This window comes from Pristis pectinata, chromosome 3, assembly GCF_009764475.1.
Source record: "Pristis pectinata isolate sPriPec2 chromosome 3, sPriPec2.1.pri, whole genome shotgun sequence".
In the NCBI taxonomy this organism is placed as follows: Eukaryota; Metazoa; Chordata; class Chondrichthyes; order Rhinopristiformes; family Pristidae; genus Pristis; species Pristis pectinata.
The window spans coordinates 19,176,391-19,194,089 of NC_067407.1; the positions used below are offsets into that span (position 1 = coordinate 19,176,391).

General features: G+C 41.7%; 1 protein-coding gene across 2 annotated transcripts in view; it reads left to right on the forward strand.

Annotated features, from left to right (window-relative positions):
• tie1 (tyrosine kinase with immunoglobulin-like and EGF-like domains 1) overlaps positions 1-17,699 on the forward strand; it is a 73,734-nt gene that overhangs the window by 39,764 nt on the left and 16,271 nt on the right. The window contains exons 10-16 of one of the 2 annotated variants that reach the window (XM_052011104.1): positions 976-1,137; positions 2,284-2,421; positions 3,488-3,775; positions 6,571-6,849; positions 10,657-10,959; positions 12,636-12,826; positions 15,951-16,161. In XM_052011104.1, coding sequence (XP_051867064.1) covers positions 976-1,137; positions 2,284-2,421; positions 3,488-3,775; positions 6,571-6,849; positions 10,657-10,959; positions 12,636-12,826; positions 15,951-16,161 — 1,572 coding nt within the window. The remainder of the gene's footprint in view (positions 1-975; positions 1,138-2,283; positions 2,422-3,487; positions 3,776-6,570; positions 6,850-10,656; positions 10,960-12,635; positions 12,827-15,950; positions 16,162-17,699) is intronic. The other variant, XM_052011105.1, reaches the window with a different exon arrangement.

A 17,699-nucleotide genomic window follows, 5' to 3' on the forward strand; every position in this document is an offset into this window, starting at 1 on the left:
ATTTATATGTTGCATATTTTCCTGGCACACACTGCTCATTATTGTCTATTTTGCTGTCCTGAACTATCACTATATCCTCACTCTTTAACTGTCTAAATGTACCCTCATCAGAACTTGTCCCTCCAGTGGAAGATCTTTACAACAGACAGGCCATAGGCCCACCATGAGAAGAATTTAAGAGGGAGTATCTAATCTCCTGAAGGAGAGGGAATCCTCATGCAAAATGGAACAGTGGTAGAGGAAATTTGACTTCCACACGAAGTACATCAGGGTGATCTGCAAACTGCTGTTCTCACCTGCAGAGTGAAGATCCTCACATTAACATATATCTTACACTGAGGTCTGAGTTCTTTAAGAGTTTTGCTGTTTAACAAAGAATACAGAAATATTGTAGTAAGTCAATTACATAATTGGAGCAGGGGATTCATTCATTCATTCATGTGTTATAATCAGTACAGGTGAATCTGCATATTAAGATTATAGCATGATACATGAGTAATGATGTTATTTAGTATGTGCTGGTGCTAAGATCAGGCACACTAACATGGAATGCACACGAAAGTGTGCAGTCCAAATTTCCAATTGGTGCGATTTCACCAAGAAGTGATCAGGAATATGATTTACTCTGGATAAAATCAATCTTTATGTGATTAGCCCCTGATAAAGGTGCTCTACACAATTCAACTTTTGGGCATCAGTCCCTAAATTCTTGACCCAGCCAGACCAGTGTGTTGGAAGTTTTGTTTGCATGTGGCATTGAATGCGATGAATTTAATCATATCTCACCTAAATCTTAATGGGGTTGAAGACTATTCTTTATCAAGTGTCATCTTCTTTCCTTGATGGGCCATCCTTTTTCCCAATGTCTTTCATGGAACAGCTGTAGAAGGACTTCTCTTTTGTTTGCCATGGTTTGGTAGATCAGCTGTTCGTCTCTTTTCTTATTTAATAAACAAGTACTAATTGTTGTTTCAGTCCCTCCTACTCCAGTAAACATACCGAGCGTCCTGGAAAAGAAAAGCAGGCAGCTAAAAGTGAATCCAAACAGCGAGAACTTCACTGGAGATGGACCAGTGAAATCTGTTAAACTCCTCTACAAGCCAAATGATAGTGGTGCACAGTGGTCTACAATAGTAGGTGAGTCACTTCAAATGATTCCGTGTTGACCGAAAATTGTCAAATAAATCTTCAGTCATTTTAAGTGAAGAAAATGTCAATTTTGGCATTTTAATTGATTAACCGTATAGCAGGGCATTCGTAGAGAAAATAATTGACAAGTACGCCCTCCAGTGGACTGCTGCAGAATTTGGAAATGAGGAACCAGGGAAGGCCATTTAACCCTTTGAGACTGCTCCACCATTCAGTGAAATCATGACTGACCTTAACACCTTATCTAATCAAAAAATGGCCATTTAAGGTTAATGATTGTTAACCTTATTGTTAACCTTAATAATTGTTAACAAATAACAGTTGTTATTTGTGAAAAAGAATTCCAAATATTTACTACTGTGTGTAGAAGTGTTTCCTAATGTCACTAATGTGAGTTCTGAATAAGGATCTTTGACCTGAAACGCTAATTCTGCTTCTGTTCCACCATGATGCGGCCTGACCTGCTGAGTATTTCCTGCATTTTCTGTTTTTATTTTCTGTCACTGATGTAAAGCCTGGCTCCAATTTTTAGACAAAGCACCAGAGTCCAAGAGTCTCCAAATTTGTTTCTATCCTGTTGTTTCCCCTTGAATAGTTTTTGCAGCAAGTTCTGTTGTTCTATGTTGCTGAATCAAATATTCTTATCACTGTGCTAGTCACAACTAAAAGACTCACAGACCCAGACAAAGGGGACATGGCCTTGATGAAAGAGAAGATGAGTATGTCTGCAAAATTAGAAGGGGTGGGAACAGCCGGAGAGTCTAGCAGGCTCTAAAACTCTGCCAAACTCTGGATTCTTCTCTCTGTCAGTGCAGGTCATTGTGCAGATAATGGCAGGCTCTGCAATTTATCCAGCACCTTTCCACCTTTGTCTTCATATTCCTGATAGGGAATTGCCTTTAGAGAACCCAATAATTCAACATTGGGGCTGTAAACATCCTGCCTGTTCTGAGTACTTTAATCAGCGGTGATGGTATTACTGAAAAACCTGGGCCTGTAATGGACAGCACACTGGAAACAAGTAATAATGAACTGTGACCACCAAGACAGCAGTTCCCGTCAATCCTCTCAAAAGATGCTGTTGTAGATTAGCAAATGCATGTAAATAACATATTGAGAAATATTTTATTTCAGTTGATAATAACGAGCCAATCACACTAATGAATTTGAAGCCTTCAACACGTTACCTGGTTCGAGTACAGCTCACCCGCCCGGGGGAGGGAGGAGAGGGTCCCCCAGGTCCTGATGCCATCTTGGAAACAGATTGCCCAGGTAATTACAGACAGAATTTATATTTGAATGGAATCTGTTGCTAACACATGTCCAAAACAGAATTGGATAGCCTCACACATACTGCCACATGATTTCTGTAGAAATAATGTTGTATTTTGAATTTGGTGAAATGATACCAGTACTTATTTTCCATGGGGATATTCTTGCTTATTGCAAATCTGATTTTGCTGATTTAAGCCACAAAGCCCCTCGAGTCTGTTCTGACGTTCAATAAGATCACGGCTACTCTGATCTTGCCTTCAGCACTACTTTGCAACCCAATCCCCATCATCCTCAACTCTCCTCTATTAACCTTAGAGTCATAGAGTTATACAGCACCGAAACAGGTCCTTTGGCCCAATTCGTCCATGCAGACCAAGGTGCCTACCTGAGTTAGTCTCATTTGCCTGCGTTTGGCCCATATACCTTTAAACGTTCCTATCCAAGTACCTGTCCAAATGTCTTTTAAACACTGTAATTGTACCCACCTCTACCATTCCTCTGGCAGCTTGATCCATTATACCCACCCCCCCTCTGTGTCAAAACTTGCCCCTCAGGTTCCCTTTAAATCTTTCCCCTATCACCTTAAACCCATGCCCTGTAGTTTTAAACTTCCCTACCCTGGGAAAATGACTGTGACTATTCACCTTTTCTATGCCCCTCCAACATCCAGTCCTGGTGATATCCTTATGAATCTTTCCTACACACTCTCTACCTTAATCGCATTCCTCCTATAGTATGGTGACCAGAATGTCACACAATATTCCAAATGTGGTTTCATCTTGGCTTGAATATATTCCATAACAGCCTCCATGGCTCTCTGCGGTAAGGAATTCCAAAGATTCATGACCCTCTGACAAAAAAAAAATTCCACCTCATCTCTGACTTAAATGGGTGACAGCCCCCACCCCCTTTGAAAATATGACCCCTAGTTCTAGATATTTCCACAAGGGAAATATCCTCTCCCCACCTACCCTGTCAAATCTCTTCAGAATATTTTATGTTTCAATATCACACCTTCCCCTGTGCACAGTTCATCAGAATTAATTATTATTTCTTCCCTCAGAGCCCACCATGGTGGCAAAGATTGATCGGGTCTTGACCAAGGAGAGAGGTACCATCTCCGTCAACTGGAATATTTCCAAAGATCATGGGAATGGAAGTGGATTCATTGTCCGACTCATTGACCTTGAGAATTCTGTTAAGAGAGAGACTAGAGTGGAGCCCTTCTCAGTGCGATCCACAGACATAAGAAATCTGGAACCTGGACATACATATGAGGTGGATGTCACAGCATTCTACTGTGGTAGCCTTGGGCCACCATCTGACCCGGTTAGAGTACAAGTGGATGCAGGTAATCTGGAATACTTATTAGTTCTTCCTTACAATTTAACATAGAAAAAAATAGAAGATATTTCTAACTACTTCTTACCAAGTGCAATTCTCTATGGAAATTGGAAACAAAACATTGGGAGAAGTGAATGAAGTTTTAGAATCTCATACCATAAGGAAGATAGACAGCCATATGGGAATCACTGGTAGTGTAGAGGTTAGCCTAACACTATTACAGCACCAGCGACCCGGGTTCAATTCCAGCTGCTCTCTGTAAGGAGTTTATACGTTCTCCCCATGACTGCGTGGGGTTCCCCCAGGTGCTCCGGTTTCCTCCCACATTCCAAAGACGTACAGGTTAGGAGCTATGGGCGTGCTATATTGGCACCGAAAGCATGGTGACGCTTGTGGGCTGTCCCCAGAACACTGTACACAAAAAGATGCATTTCACTGTGTGTTTCAATGTACATGTGACTGACAAAGAAATCTTATCTTATCTTATATGTAGACTATTTTAGTGTATTTCTTGTTTTATGATGTGTTACTTTGTTCATTAAGTTAAGTGCCCTTGGTGTTGGGGAGATAGCTATCTTCCCCAGTGTCAGCATCAAGTGCTCCAAGAACAGAATTAGCTCAGCTAAACACAGGAAAGAGGTGGCATGGGAGTCAAACAGAGCATGGGATCATGTGGAGGGATGGGCACACTCATTGGTGAGTGTTGCCCTCAGTCCCATTCCCCCTCCCGAGCCAAGCCCAATAGCCCTGTGTTTTCCCCCACCTTCACAGCAGCCTTTTCTGATGCTATCAGAGAAAGAGTCCTTTAGGCCTTCCAAGCTGTCAGTGTGACAGAGACTTGGCAGCTGTATTCTCTACACACCCTTCCAGACAGGAACTGCCCAAGTCCCATTTTAGCCAAAGAATCTTTGTGCTAAAAGCCATTAAGCTACTTTTAACATATTTTTATCCAACTTCGCTAACATTTTCAGGAAATCCAAGTAGATGCTAGCAACACAGTACAAGTTTAATGCTCTAAAAGAGATTGAACAATTTCTAGACAAATATGCCTTAACCTGGCCACAGATGCATGACTGCCATCTAGTCATATCTTTGAAGTTGTCAATGATACCTGTATACTGCAGGCCATTACTGCAAGGAACTACACTGGGACTGTTCAAGTTTGTCCCACATAGGTCAGTAAGTAGATAAGTCTCTCATCCTCTCAAAGAGCTGATTTGAACCCCGTGTCCAACCCTTGCACAGAATACATTCCCACAACACAAGCATAGTGCATAGGTGACAGGGCTGGTATCTGGAAGTTTGGACTGTTAGTCTGGAAACACAGGTTCTCATCACAGTAGCTGTGGAATTTGAATTCAAGCACAGTAAAAGCTTTACTATCCATCATCCATGGGAAATGGGGAGGGGGCGCAGGCTAGTCCAGAGTCAAGGATGTTTTCACATTATCATTTAAACTGAGAGTCATAGAATAAGGGAAATGAAAAACAGTGTTTTGTAGTATTCAACCAGGGAGTTGTCAATACCAGCAGGAAAGAATGAAGTCATAGAGTTATACAGTACGGAAGCAGGCCCTTCGGCCCAACTCGTCCATGCGGCCAAGATGCCATCTAAGTTCATCCCATTTTCCCACGTTTGGCCCATATCCCTCTAAACCTTTCCTATCCATACACCTGTCCAAATGTCTTTTAAATATTGTTATTGTACTTGGCTCAACCACTTCATCTGGTAGCTCGTTCCACATACACATCATCTCCTGTATGAAGAAGTTGCCCCACAGGTCCCTTTTAAATTTTCCCCTCTCACCTTAAACCTATGCCCTCTAGTCTTTGGTTCCCTTTCCTTGGGTAAAAGACTGTGTGCATTCACCCTATCTATGCCCCTCATGATTGATTATAAGTGATGCACAGCAGTAGGAGATGCTGATCTGATGCTGAGCGCTCCCTTACTCCTGATCTGGTGTTGGCCCAGGTGCTCCCTCACTGTTGGTCCATGTCGACTCGGATGCTCCCTCACTGCTGCCCTGATGTTGGCCTGGACACTCCCTCACTGCTATCCCATGTTGGCCTGTTGTGCTCCTGTGACACAGTCCTGAGCACTCCCGTTGCCCTGCCCCGGGACACTCCCTCAGCAGTGTTCCATCCTTGGCCCAGGTGCTCCCTATGAAGTGCTGGTCACTGGAGATCGCCTGTCAGTCAAGTGCCAGATAACTGAGCTTTTGCTATAGTTCATTAAATTTGGAATGAAAAGCCAGTGTCAGAAATGGTGATAATTGAAACAACCTGACTTTGATAAGAACCCATTTTTTATCGTTGAGAGAACAAAATGCACCATTCTTACCAAATCAGCGCTAGCTGAGTGGCTTCTTAGGTGCAAATAGGGATGGACATTAAATGCTGATCTCGCCAGTGATTTCCACATCATACACAGGGCACAGTCCCATAGGACTTCTGTTACACAGCTTATACAGGGTCTAGTCCTGTCATGTTACACATTTTAATTTATGGTGCTGATTACGGTGGCATGGTGTTGGACAACACAAAGCAAAGACATCCTTCTGTTGGACAGGATAAAGGAATGCTGTCTGATATATGGTACATTTGACAGTTTTTCTATTTCTTCAAGATGCAGCAACAGAATACCTTGCTTTACATAGAGTTACAAAGGTTTGAGTATCGAACCAATGGAATGGCCCTATCTTGATTTGGTATGGGAGAACTCTGTTCTGTTTTGAACGTGCCGATTGTGTCCAGTTTGACAATCAGTGCCACGTGATTGAAAATGTTGGTTCTGTCTGTGCAGGTCCTCCATCTCCCAGACAGCTCCAGGCCATTCCCTTGTCCCTGACCAGCATAACCTTGAAGTGGCAGCCACCTCTCAACACAAAGGAAATAAACAAATACACCATCGAGTACCAGCAGATGGAGCCACCCAGTGAGCCCAGGTGGATCGATACAGCAGCTAGAAATGAAACAATCCAAGATCTGAATCCCAGCACACTGTATCGATTCCGCGTTCGTGCCCAGTCTAAAGTTGCAGGTGAATGGAGTGCTCCTGTCACATCCTGGACCTTCAGTGACTGTAAGTGAAATTTTTCCTTGTTTCAGACTTCTCACCTTGGGCACTCTCACTCTATGCTCTTCTTTGGCTAATTTTTACATTCTCTCTTTAAAAAATGATCTAAATTTGATACAGTCTATCCTGAAAGCCCACAGTCTTTCTAAAAAAAAAATATAGATGGGTTGGAACTGAGGCCTGAACCCTTGAGTTTTCAGTTTTTTTAGAAGGTCTCTTTACAAAGGAACTGGGGTGAGCATGTTTGTGTTTGTTCCAAGGAGGATGAGACATCCCATTGCACCACCATCAACTGCTCACACCCCTCCTGGACTTTCTCTGCCTCGTAACTGGTAGACAGTCCCAGTTGAGTCTCTAGTGGTATGAATATCCACACTGTACAACAAATAAAGGCCTTCATCCTTGCCCTTCAGGTATGGGTGAAGAGAGATGCGAGGAAGCAGCTTCTCCATACTTACACCAAGTTCACAATCTCTATGGATTTTCAGAGCCAGCATTAATAACTATTTAAATTTCCTAGCCATATCTGAAAGGACGATGGCACAAAAATGTTTCTTGAAGCAAACCTACTCCAATTTCAATATTTGCCTCCAAACTCAAGTGCTCCTAAACTGATACCTTCAACGTCCTTGGAAACCACTGGCTTTGCTGTGCACCCAATGGAGTGGTCTAACCTGTGTCAGATCAGCTTTCTTTAACTAAAGTGTTGATACATTTCCCTTCAACTGTTTTCCTGTGTAATTTCCCTCAATGTCGTCAGAAGCTCCAGGCTGAAGCTGAACATTCTGAATGTTGTCAGAAGCTCTATATCAAAAGCATATAACCAGTACAATGATGGTAAATGATGAATAATCACAGCCTAGATGCTTGATGGTTATTATATCTAGTTATCTGACATTGAAACATACCAACTAGACTTCTAATGCAGAGCCTATTACTCCCTCACCGTCAGGTTCATATCACTCAAGATCTCACAGAGCAGGACTGTGATGAGAGGGCTGTTTCTGTGCAGAGCCGATATTAGAGCAGGATCAACCTGCCCATATCATAGACCATGACAAAGCACCTGAACTCAAGTACCAGAAATATACAGGAACCTCATGATATGTCAAAGGGCTAAACAAAAATATTTTAACTATAAATTGGATCCATTTGAGTCCGTCTTTTGCACATATTTTAACGGGATCTTGCCCATTTTATGTGGATGTCCTGAAATCCTGAAGGGCTCTCCCATGCACAATTCTCCTTAGTACCAGCGTCATTTGTGCTTGTGATAATGTGAACATGTGCCTTGCTCATTTCAGGCTTACTGGCAGAAATTGGACCAATAAAGTCCAATCTACAACCAGGGTTTTTAATTCACGTAAAACAAGGAGAAAGCTCAATACCAAGTCCCCAGTTAAACATGAATTAAAGTCTTCCCACTCAGACATTAATGTTTTGCTCTCTTTCTATGTCTGCGTGATTGTTCACTGAACTGCTGGAGATCAGTTCTGTTCATCAGAGTCCTCACAAGAGCTTTTCACTGCAGAGATAATGCTGTAGTCTATGCCTCACAGTGGTTTGGGGACTCTCATGGAACAGGAAGCACTCAGTGTGCATGATTGTGGGGTTGGTGGTTTGTGACCACAGAAACTAAAGGCCCTCTTTAGTCTCCACTGCAGCTGTGCGCTACAGTTACCACAGAGGGTGTAGTTTACGGCACTGATTTGCTTCCCAGTAGTCAATCTGGGAATGCTGTAGCAGAAAGCTGCCATTGGGAAGTGTTTAGGCAGCAGTTTAATGAAGGAGCAAAGGTGCAAACCACCAAAGAATTTATTAAATGCAAATTTCCCATTGAACAATTTGTTTTGCAGGTCCCCTGATTGGGTATTAGGATTAAATGTAGCATCAAATTAGTGCATCAAAAATGGTTGAATTCCAATTCTTAGACAATAAAACTTGAAAAGTTGTTTTGAGTCTTTATCAATTGGAATTAGATAAATCTATCATAGTCCCAGGTTGTCCCAAAGCCTCGATAACCATTTTTGGAAGTGTAGGTATTTATCATGAAGGAAACATTTGTACACAGCAAGAACCCAACCCTGCAAGAATATCAAGATTCTCTCTTTTTGACTGTTGTTATTTTAGGGATAAATATCAATCAGAATTCCCTTGCTTTTGTTTGAAATAATGTTATGGGATCATTTACATCCCCCTGAGAAGGAGACCTTTAGAAGCCTCTGTTTATACTGAATCTAAAAGGCAGCACCTCATTTATTCCCTTAGAAATGCACTGAATGACAGCACTGAATCTTTGTTCTGATACATGGAGCGCGATTTGGATCCACATTCTGGTAATACAGGGGCAAGAGGGCTACCAACTAAGCCAGAACTAACACCTGGGAAACTAGTATTTACCAGTACATTGAAGTTATTAATAATACACGAGAGCCTGGGAATCAAAGTGTTTACTTGCCTGTTCAGCCAGAAATGCCATGTGGATGATCTATCTTGACTTCCTCCCACTCTTCAGCCAATTCAGTTCACTCCATGTGATATCATGGTGAGAGCACTGGATATATCAAAGACAATGGGCCCAGTTAACATGCTGACTGTAGTACTGAGAGCCTGCATTCCAACATTAGCTGTACCTCTAACCAAGCTGTTCCAGTACAGTTACAACACTGGCACAAGGGAGAATGACTGTGTTTGTTGGAGACCACAGATCCATTATGGACCAGCGTTTGACCAGTGTGGCATCAAGGAGATCTGTTAAAATTGAAGTCAGTGCACTCCAATGGTTGGAGTCCAATCTCGCACAAAGGAAGATGATTACAGTTGTTGATGATCAATAATCCCAGCCAATAATGATCAATAACTTTCAAAAGTTCCTCAAGGACCAACCATCTTCAACGGCTTTACTAATGACCTTCCTACTACTGGAAGGTCAGAAGTGAGGATTTTGCAGATGATTGCACATTGTTCAACATTCATTCCTGCTCACAATTCATCACAAATTGAAGCAGTCCACATCCACATGCAGCAAGACTTTTACAACGTTAAGACAGGGCAACTACCATTTGCACCAATAAGGGCTGGGCAATAACCAACTCCAGCAAGGTCTTTTCACCTGTCCTTGATACTTATCAGCAGTACCAAGACTGAGTCCCTGGGGAAGTTGCCATTGATTTAATGTCAACCCCATAAATATTGTGACTGGGTGAGCTTCAGTGAGTGACTCATCTCCTGAATCCAAAAAGCCTTTCCACTATCTACATGGCACCAGTCAGGGGCAAAATGGAATATACTCTATTGTCTGGACAGGCCTAGCTCCAACAACATCCAAGGAGTTTGACACCGTTCAGGACAAAGCAATCCAATTGATTGTCACCCCATCCACTATCCTAAACATTCAGCCCCTCCACAACCAACACACTTATAAATTGTACCTCAGTCACATGTCTAGGTTACTCTCAAGCTGGGATCTTTAACACCAAGAAAAGCAAGGGCTACAGGTTCATAGGATCGCCGCCACCTACAGATTCCCCTCCACGTCACATTGACCTGACTGGGAAATACGTTCCTCATTATCACTGCACTTAATTCCTGAAACCCCTCCCCAAAAACCCTGTTGCTGTGTTTCCACCGGAAGCACTGAAGTAGTTCACCTTCACCTTCTCCCGAACAATTGGAGATGCACAATAAGTGCTGGCCTTGTCATTGAGGCCCATATCCCAAAATTACTGGAGCAATATCCCTGGAGTCTAGGGAAGCCTGTAGGAATCCTTAGTGAATGAAACAAATTATTCTTTTCTTTGTTTTGAAATCCAGCAATTCCTCCAGCACCTTATGATGTTAAGGTATCAAATATTACCGACACATCTGCGGTGATCTCCTGGGTGGTACCTCCAAAACATGCCATCTCCTCTGTGGTTATAAAGTGTAAAGTCTATGGGGCCACAACATCTCCTGAAGTGACAACGATCAATTTGGCGGAGACGCCAACCTCAGAGCACGTCTTGCATGGGTTGCAGCCTGAAACCCCCTACCTAGTGGAGGTTGTAGCCATGAACAATAAGGGTGAAAGCCACCCAAACCCAATGAAAGAGCTTCGCACTGCAGCAACTCCACCAGGTAAGAGTTTTAAAGACTCAACTGACTATGGTATGCATCTAGGTTCATATAGACCCATATCTGCACAGCTTTATATCTGAGTGCAGGGCAAGCAACAATTTGCAACAATTAAGTGCAAGGCAATAACTGTATTAATAGCATTCAGATGGTGTATGTGTTAAAGCGCATCAGGTCAAACTTTGCTTTTATCCCCAACAGTTTGCACTTCTGAAGTGAATGTAGCATAGTCGAGCTGCTGCCTTACAGCTTCAGCAACCCAGGTTCTTTCCTCTGGTGCTATCTGTGTGGAGTTTGCATGTTCTTCCTGTGACCACATGGGTTTCCTCCAGGTGCTGTGGTTTTGTCCTGCAACCCAAGGATGTGCTGGTTAGCAGGTTGATCAGCCACTAAATTGCTCCTCGTGTGCAGATGAGTGGTGGAATCTGGTGGGAATTGAGGGAATGTGAGAAGAAAAGATTAGTTGGTGACTGGGATTGCTCTGTGAGCCAGCATAAACCTGATGGACTGAAGTGGCTTCCTTCAGTGTCATAAGGAAATATGGAAAAAAGGCAAGAGTCAGCAGGTAAAATTTGACGTCAGGATGGAAAGAGAAGGAAGAATCAAATAACCAAAAACTTGGTCAAAGAGATGGAGGTTTTAAGGAGCATCTTAAAGGAAAAGAGCTAAGTAGAGAGGCAGAGAGGATTGGGAAGGGAATTCCAGAATCCCCAAATCATAAAATTGTTATGGCACAGAAGGAGGCCATTTAGCATATTGAGACTATGCTCGAAACTTGGGACATAGGTGGCTGAAGACATAGCCACTAATGGTGAGGGGAAGCAATCAGTATTGTACAAGAGGACAGAATTGGAGGAATACCATCTTCCCAGAGGGTGGTAGGACTGGAGGATGTTATAAAGATAAGGAAAACATGAGGCTGCAGAAGGGTTTTACCTCAAGGTCAAGAATTTTAAACCTGAGGTAAGAGTTTTGAAGACTCGACTGTTATGTTTTTGGATTTACTGGACAGGGAGCCAGTGCAGGTCAGCCAACATATAGTTAACGATTGAATTAGCCTTGCTGAGAGTAAGAATTTGGCCAATTGACAAATGTTAAGACAAAATAATTGAAATGAGTAAGAGATGAGAAAGAAGGAAGAAAGAGTGGAGGAAGAAAAAAATTAGGCAAGGAATTCAGAGCCTTGGAAACTATGGCCACAACTGCCAGTAGTTGGCTACTAGAAGGGTGAATGAAGTTCTGGGTTGGAGGGCTCCAGATTGCTGCTAAATGTCAGTCAGCTGACTCGACATTGAATGGGTGCAATTTGCACTCAGACTTACTTCCAGGATCTCATCTAAGTTTAAATTCTATTGTATTTAATGAATTGCAGTCTGGCTGAGACCAAAATTACATGACCTGTTCCCGTTGTAGAGCCTTCAGAACTGATCTTCATTGAATTAACTCAGTTGCACACTGGTTTTAAACAGATGGTGCATTTGCACAATCAGTCACACCCAGAATTCTCTTGTAAAGCAGTGCCTTAAACCAATAGTTGTTCTAGTATTGGTGTTGAACATTGGTTGAGTGGTTCCTCTATTTCAAGACCACCAAGGACATTTGAGGACTAAGAAAAAAATCATTCCAAGTGACTGAAAAGATGACTGCTTCCTCACATTGGATGCTTTTCTTTTCCTCAGCTACATCTAGTGTGTTTCAAACACCAGGAAATTTGGAACAGCTCCCTGGTAGTGACCAGCAGCTCCTGATGGCCATTGTGGCCTCAGTTTCCGTCACCTGTATGACCATCCTCTTAGCACTTCTGGGCCTCTTCTGCATACGGAAAACCCTCTTCCACCGACGTCGAACCTTCACTTACCAGTCTGGATCAGTAAGTACTCAGTCAGGTCAGGTTACAAAATGCACTGCAGAAACTCATCCAGGCTACTCCAACAGCATCTCCAAACAAGCGACCTCTACACCAATAAGGATAAGGGCGTTAAGTTTGTGGGGACACCACCTGCAAGTCCCACACCATCCTGACTTGGAAGTATATCGCCAGTCCTTCTTCAATGCCTGATCTAAATCATGGAACTCCATCTCCAAAAGTAATGTGGAGCACTTTCACCAAAAAGGTGACATGGTGACACAGTGGTGCAATGGCTATGCTTCTGCCTCAGCACCAGGAACCCAGGTTGGATCCTGAACTTGACTGCTGTCCATGTGGGGTTTGCTTGTTGTCCCCATGACCATTTGGGTTTCCGACAGGTGCTCCAGTTTTCTCCCACATCTCAATGCTGGTGAGTTAATTGTTTACCATAAATAACCCCTTAGTGTAGGTAAGTAGCAGAAGTACCAAAGGGGAATTAATGGGCACAGGAGAGAGAATAAGTTGCAGGGCCATAGGGTTTAAAAAGAAGGGAATAGGATTAATGGTATTGTTCTGTTTGGAGTTTGTATGGACACAATGGGCTGAATGTCTACCTTTTGTATCATAATGTAAAGAGTTGATGCAGTTCAAGAAAGTGGCTAACCACCATCTTCTCAAGGGCAATTAGGGATGGGAAATAAGTACTATTTTAGCCCATGTTGCCCACAAAATGAATAAAAATAATAGTATGATTTGCTAATTGTTTAAAAAATTAAATATTATTCCAGAATGATCTGTTATGTAGCTCCTTATATTTCTTACCTGTTTTTCATTTTAGCATTTGGCTCAGTTGCTATGTGAAGACTGCCAAGCGTATGATTTCTATCTTGAGAGTCTTAACTTTGCCCATTTTTTTAGAGTCTTAACTTTGCCCATTTTTGATTAGTCTTTTACAATGCCAATTCAACACATCATAAATATGCCAACTAAACACACCATAAGCTCATTTCACCTTTACTTTCTCACTCTTATATTTCTTTTTCCTGTTCTTTACACACTCTTTCATGTCTTTTGGATGTTCAAAAGGAAGATGTTAGGGCAAGAGAAGGATCTGCTTCAAAATGACAACTTTCCACTCTTTGATTTCCTTTACATTTCCTTTCTGCCCTGTTAACTTAGTTTCTCTCTTTTTGGAATCAGCTCTGCCTTCCATTTTCGTACATCTTTGTTGATCATCATTCTTTGTGACATGAGCTAAACTGAGGAAGGTTGAACAAGGGTAAGTGTTTGTTCAACAAACCCTGTGCTGGTCACTAATCTTAAAACATACGAGGATTTGTTTTTTTGGTCTATCTATAGGTTCTTATAAGCTATAGATGCTTATAAGAACCTATAGATGCAATGCACTGGAGAGAGTGCAGAGGAGATTTATCAGGATGTTGCCTGGATTGGAGGACTTCAATTATGGGGAGAGATTGGATAGGGTGGGCTTGTTTTCCCCAGAGCAGAGGAGGTTGAGGGGTGATCTGACAGAGGGATATAAAATTATAAGAGGCATAGATAGGGTAGATAACCAGAATCTTTTTCTCATGGTAGTGTATAGATTTATGGTGAGAGGAAGGAGTTTTACAGGGGATCTGAGGGGAATTTTTTTTTACACAGAGTGGTTGATATCTGGAACGTGCTGCCAGAAGAGGTGGTTGAATCAGATACAATCACTATGTTTAAGAGATTTTTGGGCAGACACTTGAATAGGCAAGAGATAGAAGAGTATAGGCCTAATGTGGGCAAATGGGATTAGTGTAGTTGGGTAAAAGGTTTAGCATGGATATGGTGAGGCAAATGGCCCATTTCCGTGTTCTGTGACTGTGATTCTTTTGACCTTTAGAGATTGGGATTGAGAAGTGTGCAGATCTGTAATTGTCACAGGTTCTTTGGCATTGCATTAGTTTACAATAGGGCTGAACCATATAATCAGTTATCCTACCACTACCTGCCTGGATCTCATAGATATTGTTTAAACTATGTTCATTGACAATAAGTTCAACTAAATATCAAAGTGGTTAAATAATTTCTTTCAAATGGAACTTTAGGTCTGAAATAAAAAGAAAAAAATACTGGAGGTACAGTATTCCATAGGTCAGGCATCGTTTGTGAAGAAGAAGCAAAGTCAACATTTCAGGTCGGTGACTGTTCATCAGAACTGGAAAAGTGACAAAGCAAGCGTGCTTTAAGCCGCAGAGCAGCGGGAAGGGTGGATGGAACAAAATGAATTTATGTGGTAGAACGCAGGCCAAGAGAAACCGGATGAGTTTTCGAATACAGACATTCCAAGTAAATAGGAGCAGGAGAAGGCCATCAGGAACCTCAAGCCTGCCCTGCCATTCAATATGATTGTGGCTGATCTATGCTGTCCTCAACTCTTCTTTTGTGATGGTTCCCCATAACCCTCAATTCCTTGATCTTTCAAATATTTACTGCCTTAATTATACCTAATGATCTGGCCTCCACCACCCTCTGCGGCAGAGAGTTCCAAAGACTCACTACCATCTGAGAGAAGAGTTTTCTTCACACCTCAGTTTTAAATGACCAGCCCCTTATCTTGCAGCTCTGTCCCCTTGTTCGTAACCCTGCCCCCCCCCACACTTAAGACCACCCTCCTTTCTTCTAAACTCCAAGGAATAAAGACCCACACTGTCTAGCCTCTCTTGATAGGACAACCCTCTTATCCCTCTGTTCTCTCCACCCCTCCCCTTTCTCTGCCACTTTAAACATGCTTGCTTTCTCACTTTTCAAGTTCTGATGAAAGGTCATCCACCTGAAGCAGTAACTCTGTTTCTGTCACCATATACAGCGACTGACCTGCTGAGTACCTCAGGTATTTTCTGTTTTTATTTCAGATTTCCAGCACCTACAGTTTCTTAGCTCTTGATTTATTTGATGGAAATGGAATAGATTTCATTTGAATTTTTTTCACATATATAAGTTCATATCCTTAATTGTGATAGCATAATATCCAGGGCAGAAAACATACTCCCTGGCCATGTTAGTCTCTGCTAAGATATGGTGTTATAACGTGCTTTAGCCAGAGGATCTTATAACATCAACACTTAGGTAACCAATTGTTCTATGTGTTTGCTCTGAGGGTGAAGAGACAGTCCTTCAGTTTAACTCTGGAACTCTGACGCTCACACGCAGACCAAAACCCCAGCCTGAACCCCTCACCTACCCCATCCTGGAATGGGATGACATTAAATTTGAGGATGTTATTGGAGAAGGAAATTTTGGACAAGTGATCAAAGCCTTAATTAAAAAGGATGGACTGAAGATGAATGCTGCAATCAAAATGTTAAAAGGTATCTATTTAATGTATGCAAAAAGCTCCTACAGTCTTGAGTTTCCACTCAGTTGGCTTTTGTTGATGCAATTCTCTCAAAATTGGATGTAACCAGCTGAAATAAATCTGTGGAATTTTAAGCAAAAATAGCATTCAACACCACTCAGGGGTTCACTATCCACTGTGCTAGTTTAACAGGCCACACCCCTGGGGTGAATTAATCATTATTAGGAGTCAGTGTTAATTGTTGGGCCTATGAAGAGCATCCAATAATTAAGATGAAACCTTTAAGCACAATAATAACAGTGGGCATACTTTCAAAAGGTTTTGAGTGAAACTGTTTCAAGGGATTGGCTGCCACAGCCCTGGAAAATAATACCATATCTTCAAACAAATACAAAATAATTCCATTTTCAATCATTTAAAATTGGTTGCTCATAAGTGGTGGATTAGAATTGATTAAAAATGACTTTTTTTTACAATAACCCATTTTTCAATTGTATTAATCAAAATGAACCAAGTTAAAACTCTTGAGCATATCACGGAATATTTTAAGGCAATTTTTTTTTGTACTGGATGTTCTTGAGAAGTGACAGCAGTTCCGTGTGAATGTGTCAGCAGTTCCCTCTGCAACTAATCGTAATCAGAAATTCCAAACTTACTGAGAGTTCCCTGATGATAAGTTGCTGACTGTGCAATGTTTTTACCTGTACTACATCAATGCACTCTGTACTGACTCAATGTAACTGCACTTAGTAATGAATTGACCTGTACAATCGGTTTGTAAGACAAGCTTTTCACTGTACCTCGGTACAAGTGACAATAGTAAACCAATACCAATACCAATGTTGTTGGACTCCCAAGCACCAAATTCCTACAGTTTCCTAGCACTGTAGGTAGTCCATCCTGGTGGACTACCTCTGCCATCAGATTTCTGAATGGTCCATGAACCCACAAATACTACCTCATTATTCCTCTTTTGCACTATTTCTTTATTTTTGTAACTTATAGTAATTTTTATGACTTTATGTCTTTATGTCTTGCACTATACTGCCGGTGCAAAACAACAAATTTCACGACATATGTCAGTGATAATAAACCTGATACTGATTCTGGACACTCAGTGCTTCCATTGAATGCAATGGAAGGAGAGGTTGCAAGAGAGAGTAGTGAGTTACAAGTCATTCGCATTTTTATTGAGTTGATTCAAATTTATTTGGTAATCAAAAAGCAAAGTACTTTAAGTTCTGGAAATATGAAAACTGGAAATACTCAGCAGGACAAGCAGCACCTGTGGTGAAACAGAGTTAATGTTACAGGTCATTGACCTTTCACCAGAATTAGCAAGTCTGGATGAGGATGAAGGGAGAATATGTTACAGGAAAAATTAGTTTGGGAATGACATTGATGGGATTGCTCTGTGAGCTGGCATTGATTTGATGAGCCAAATCACCACCTCCTATCTCATAAGGATATATGGAAATTAACGAAAGGTTGGTGAAGTTATCCCAATACTCATTTTTGCATTGTGTATGCAAATAAACTTAAACCTCTTTG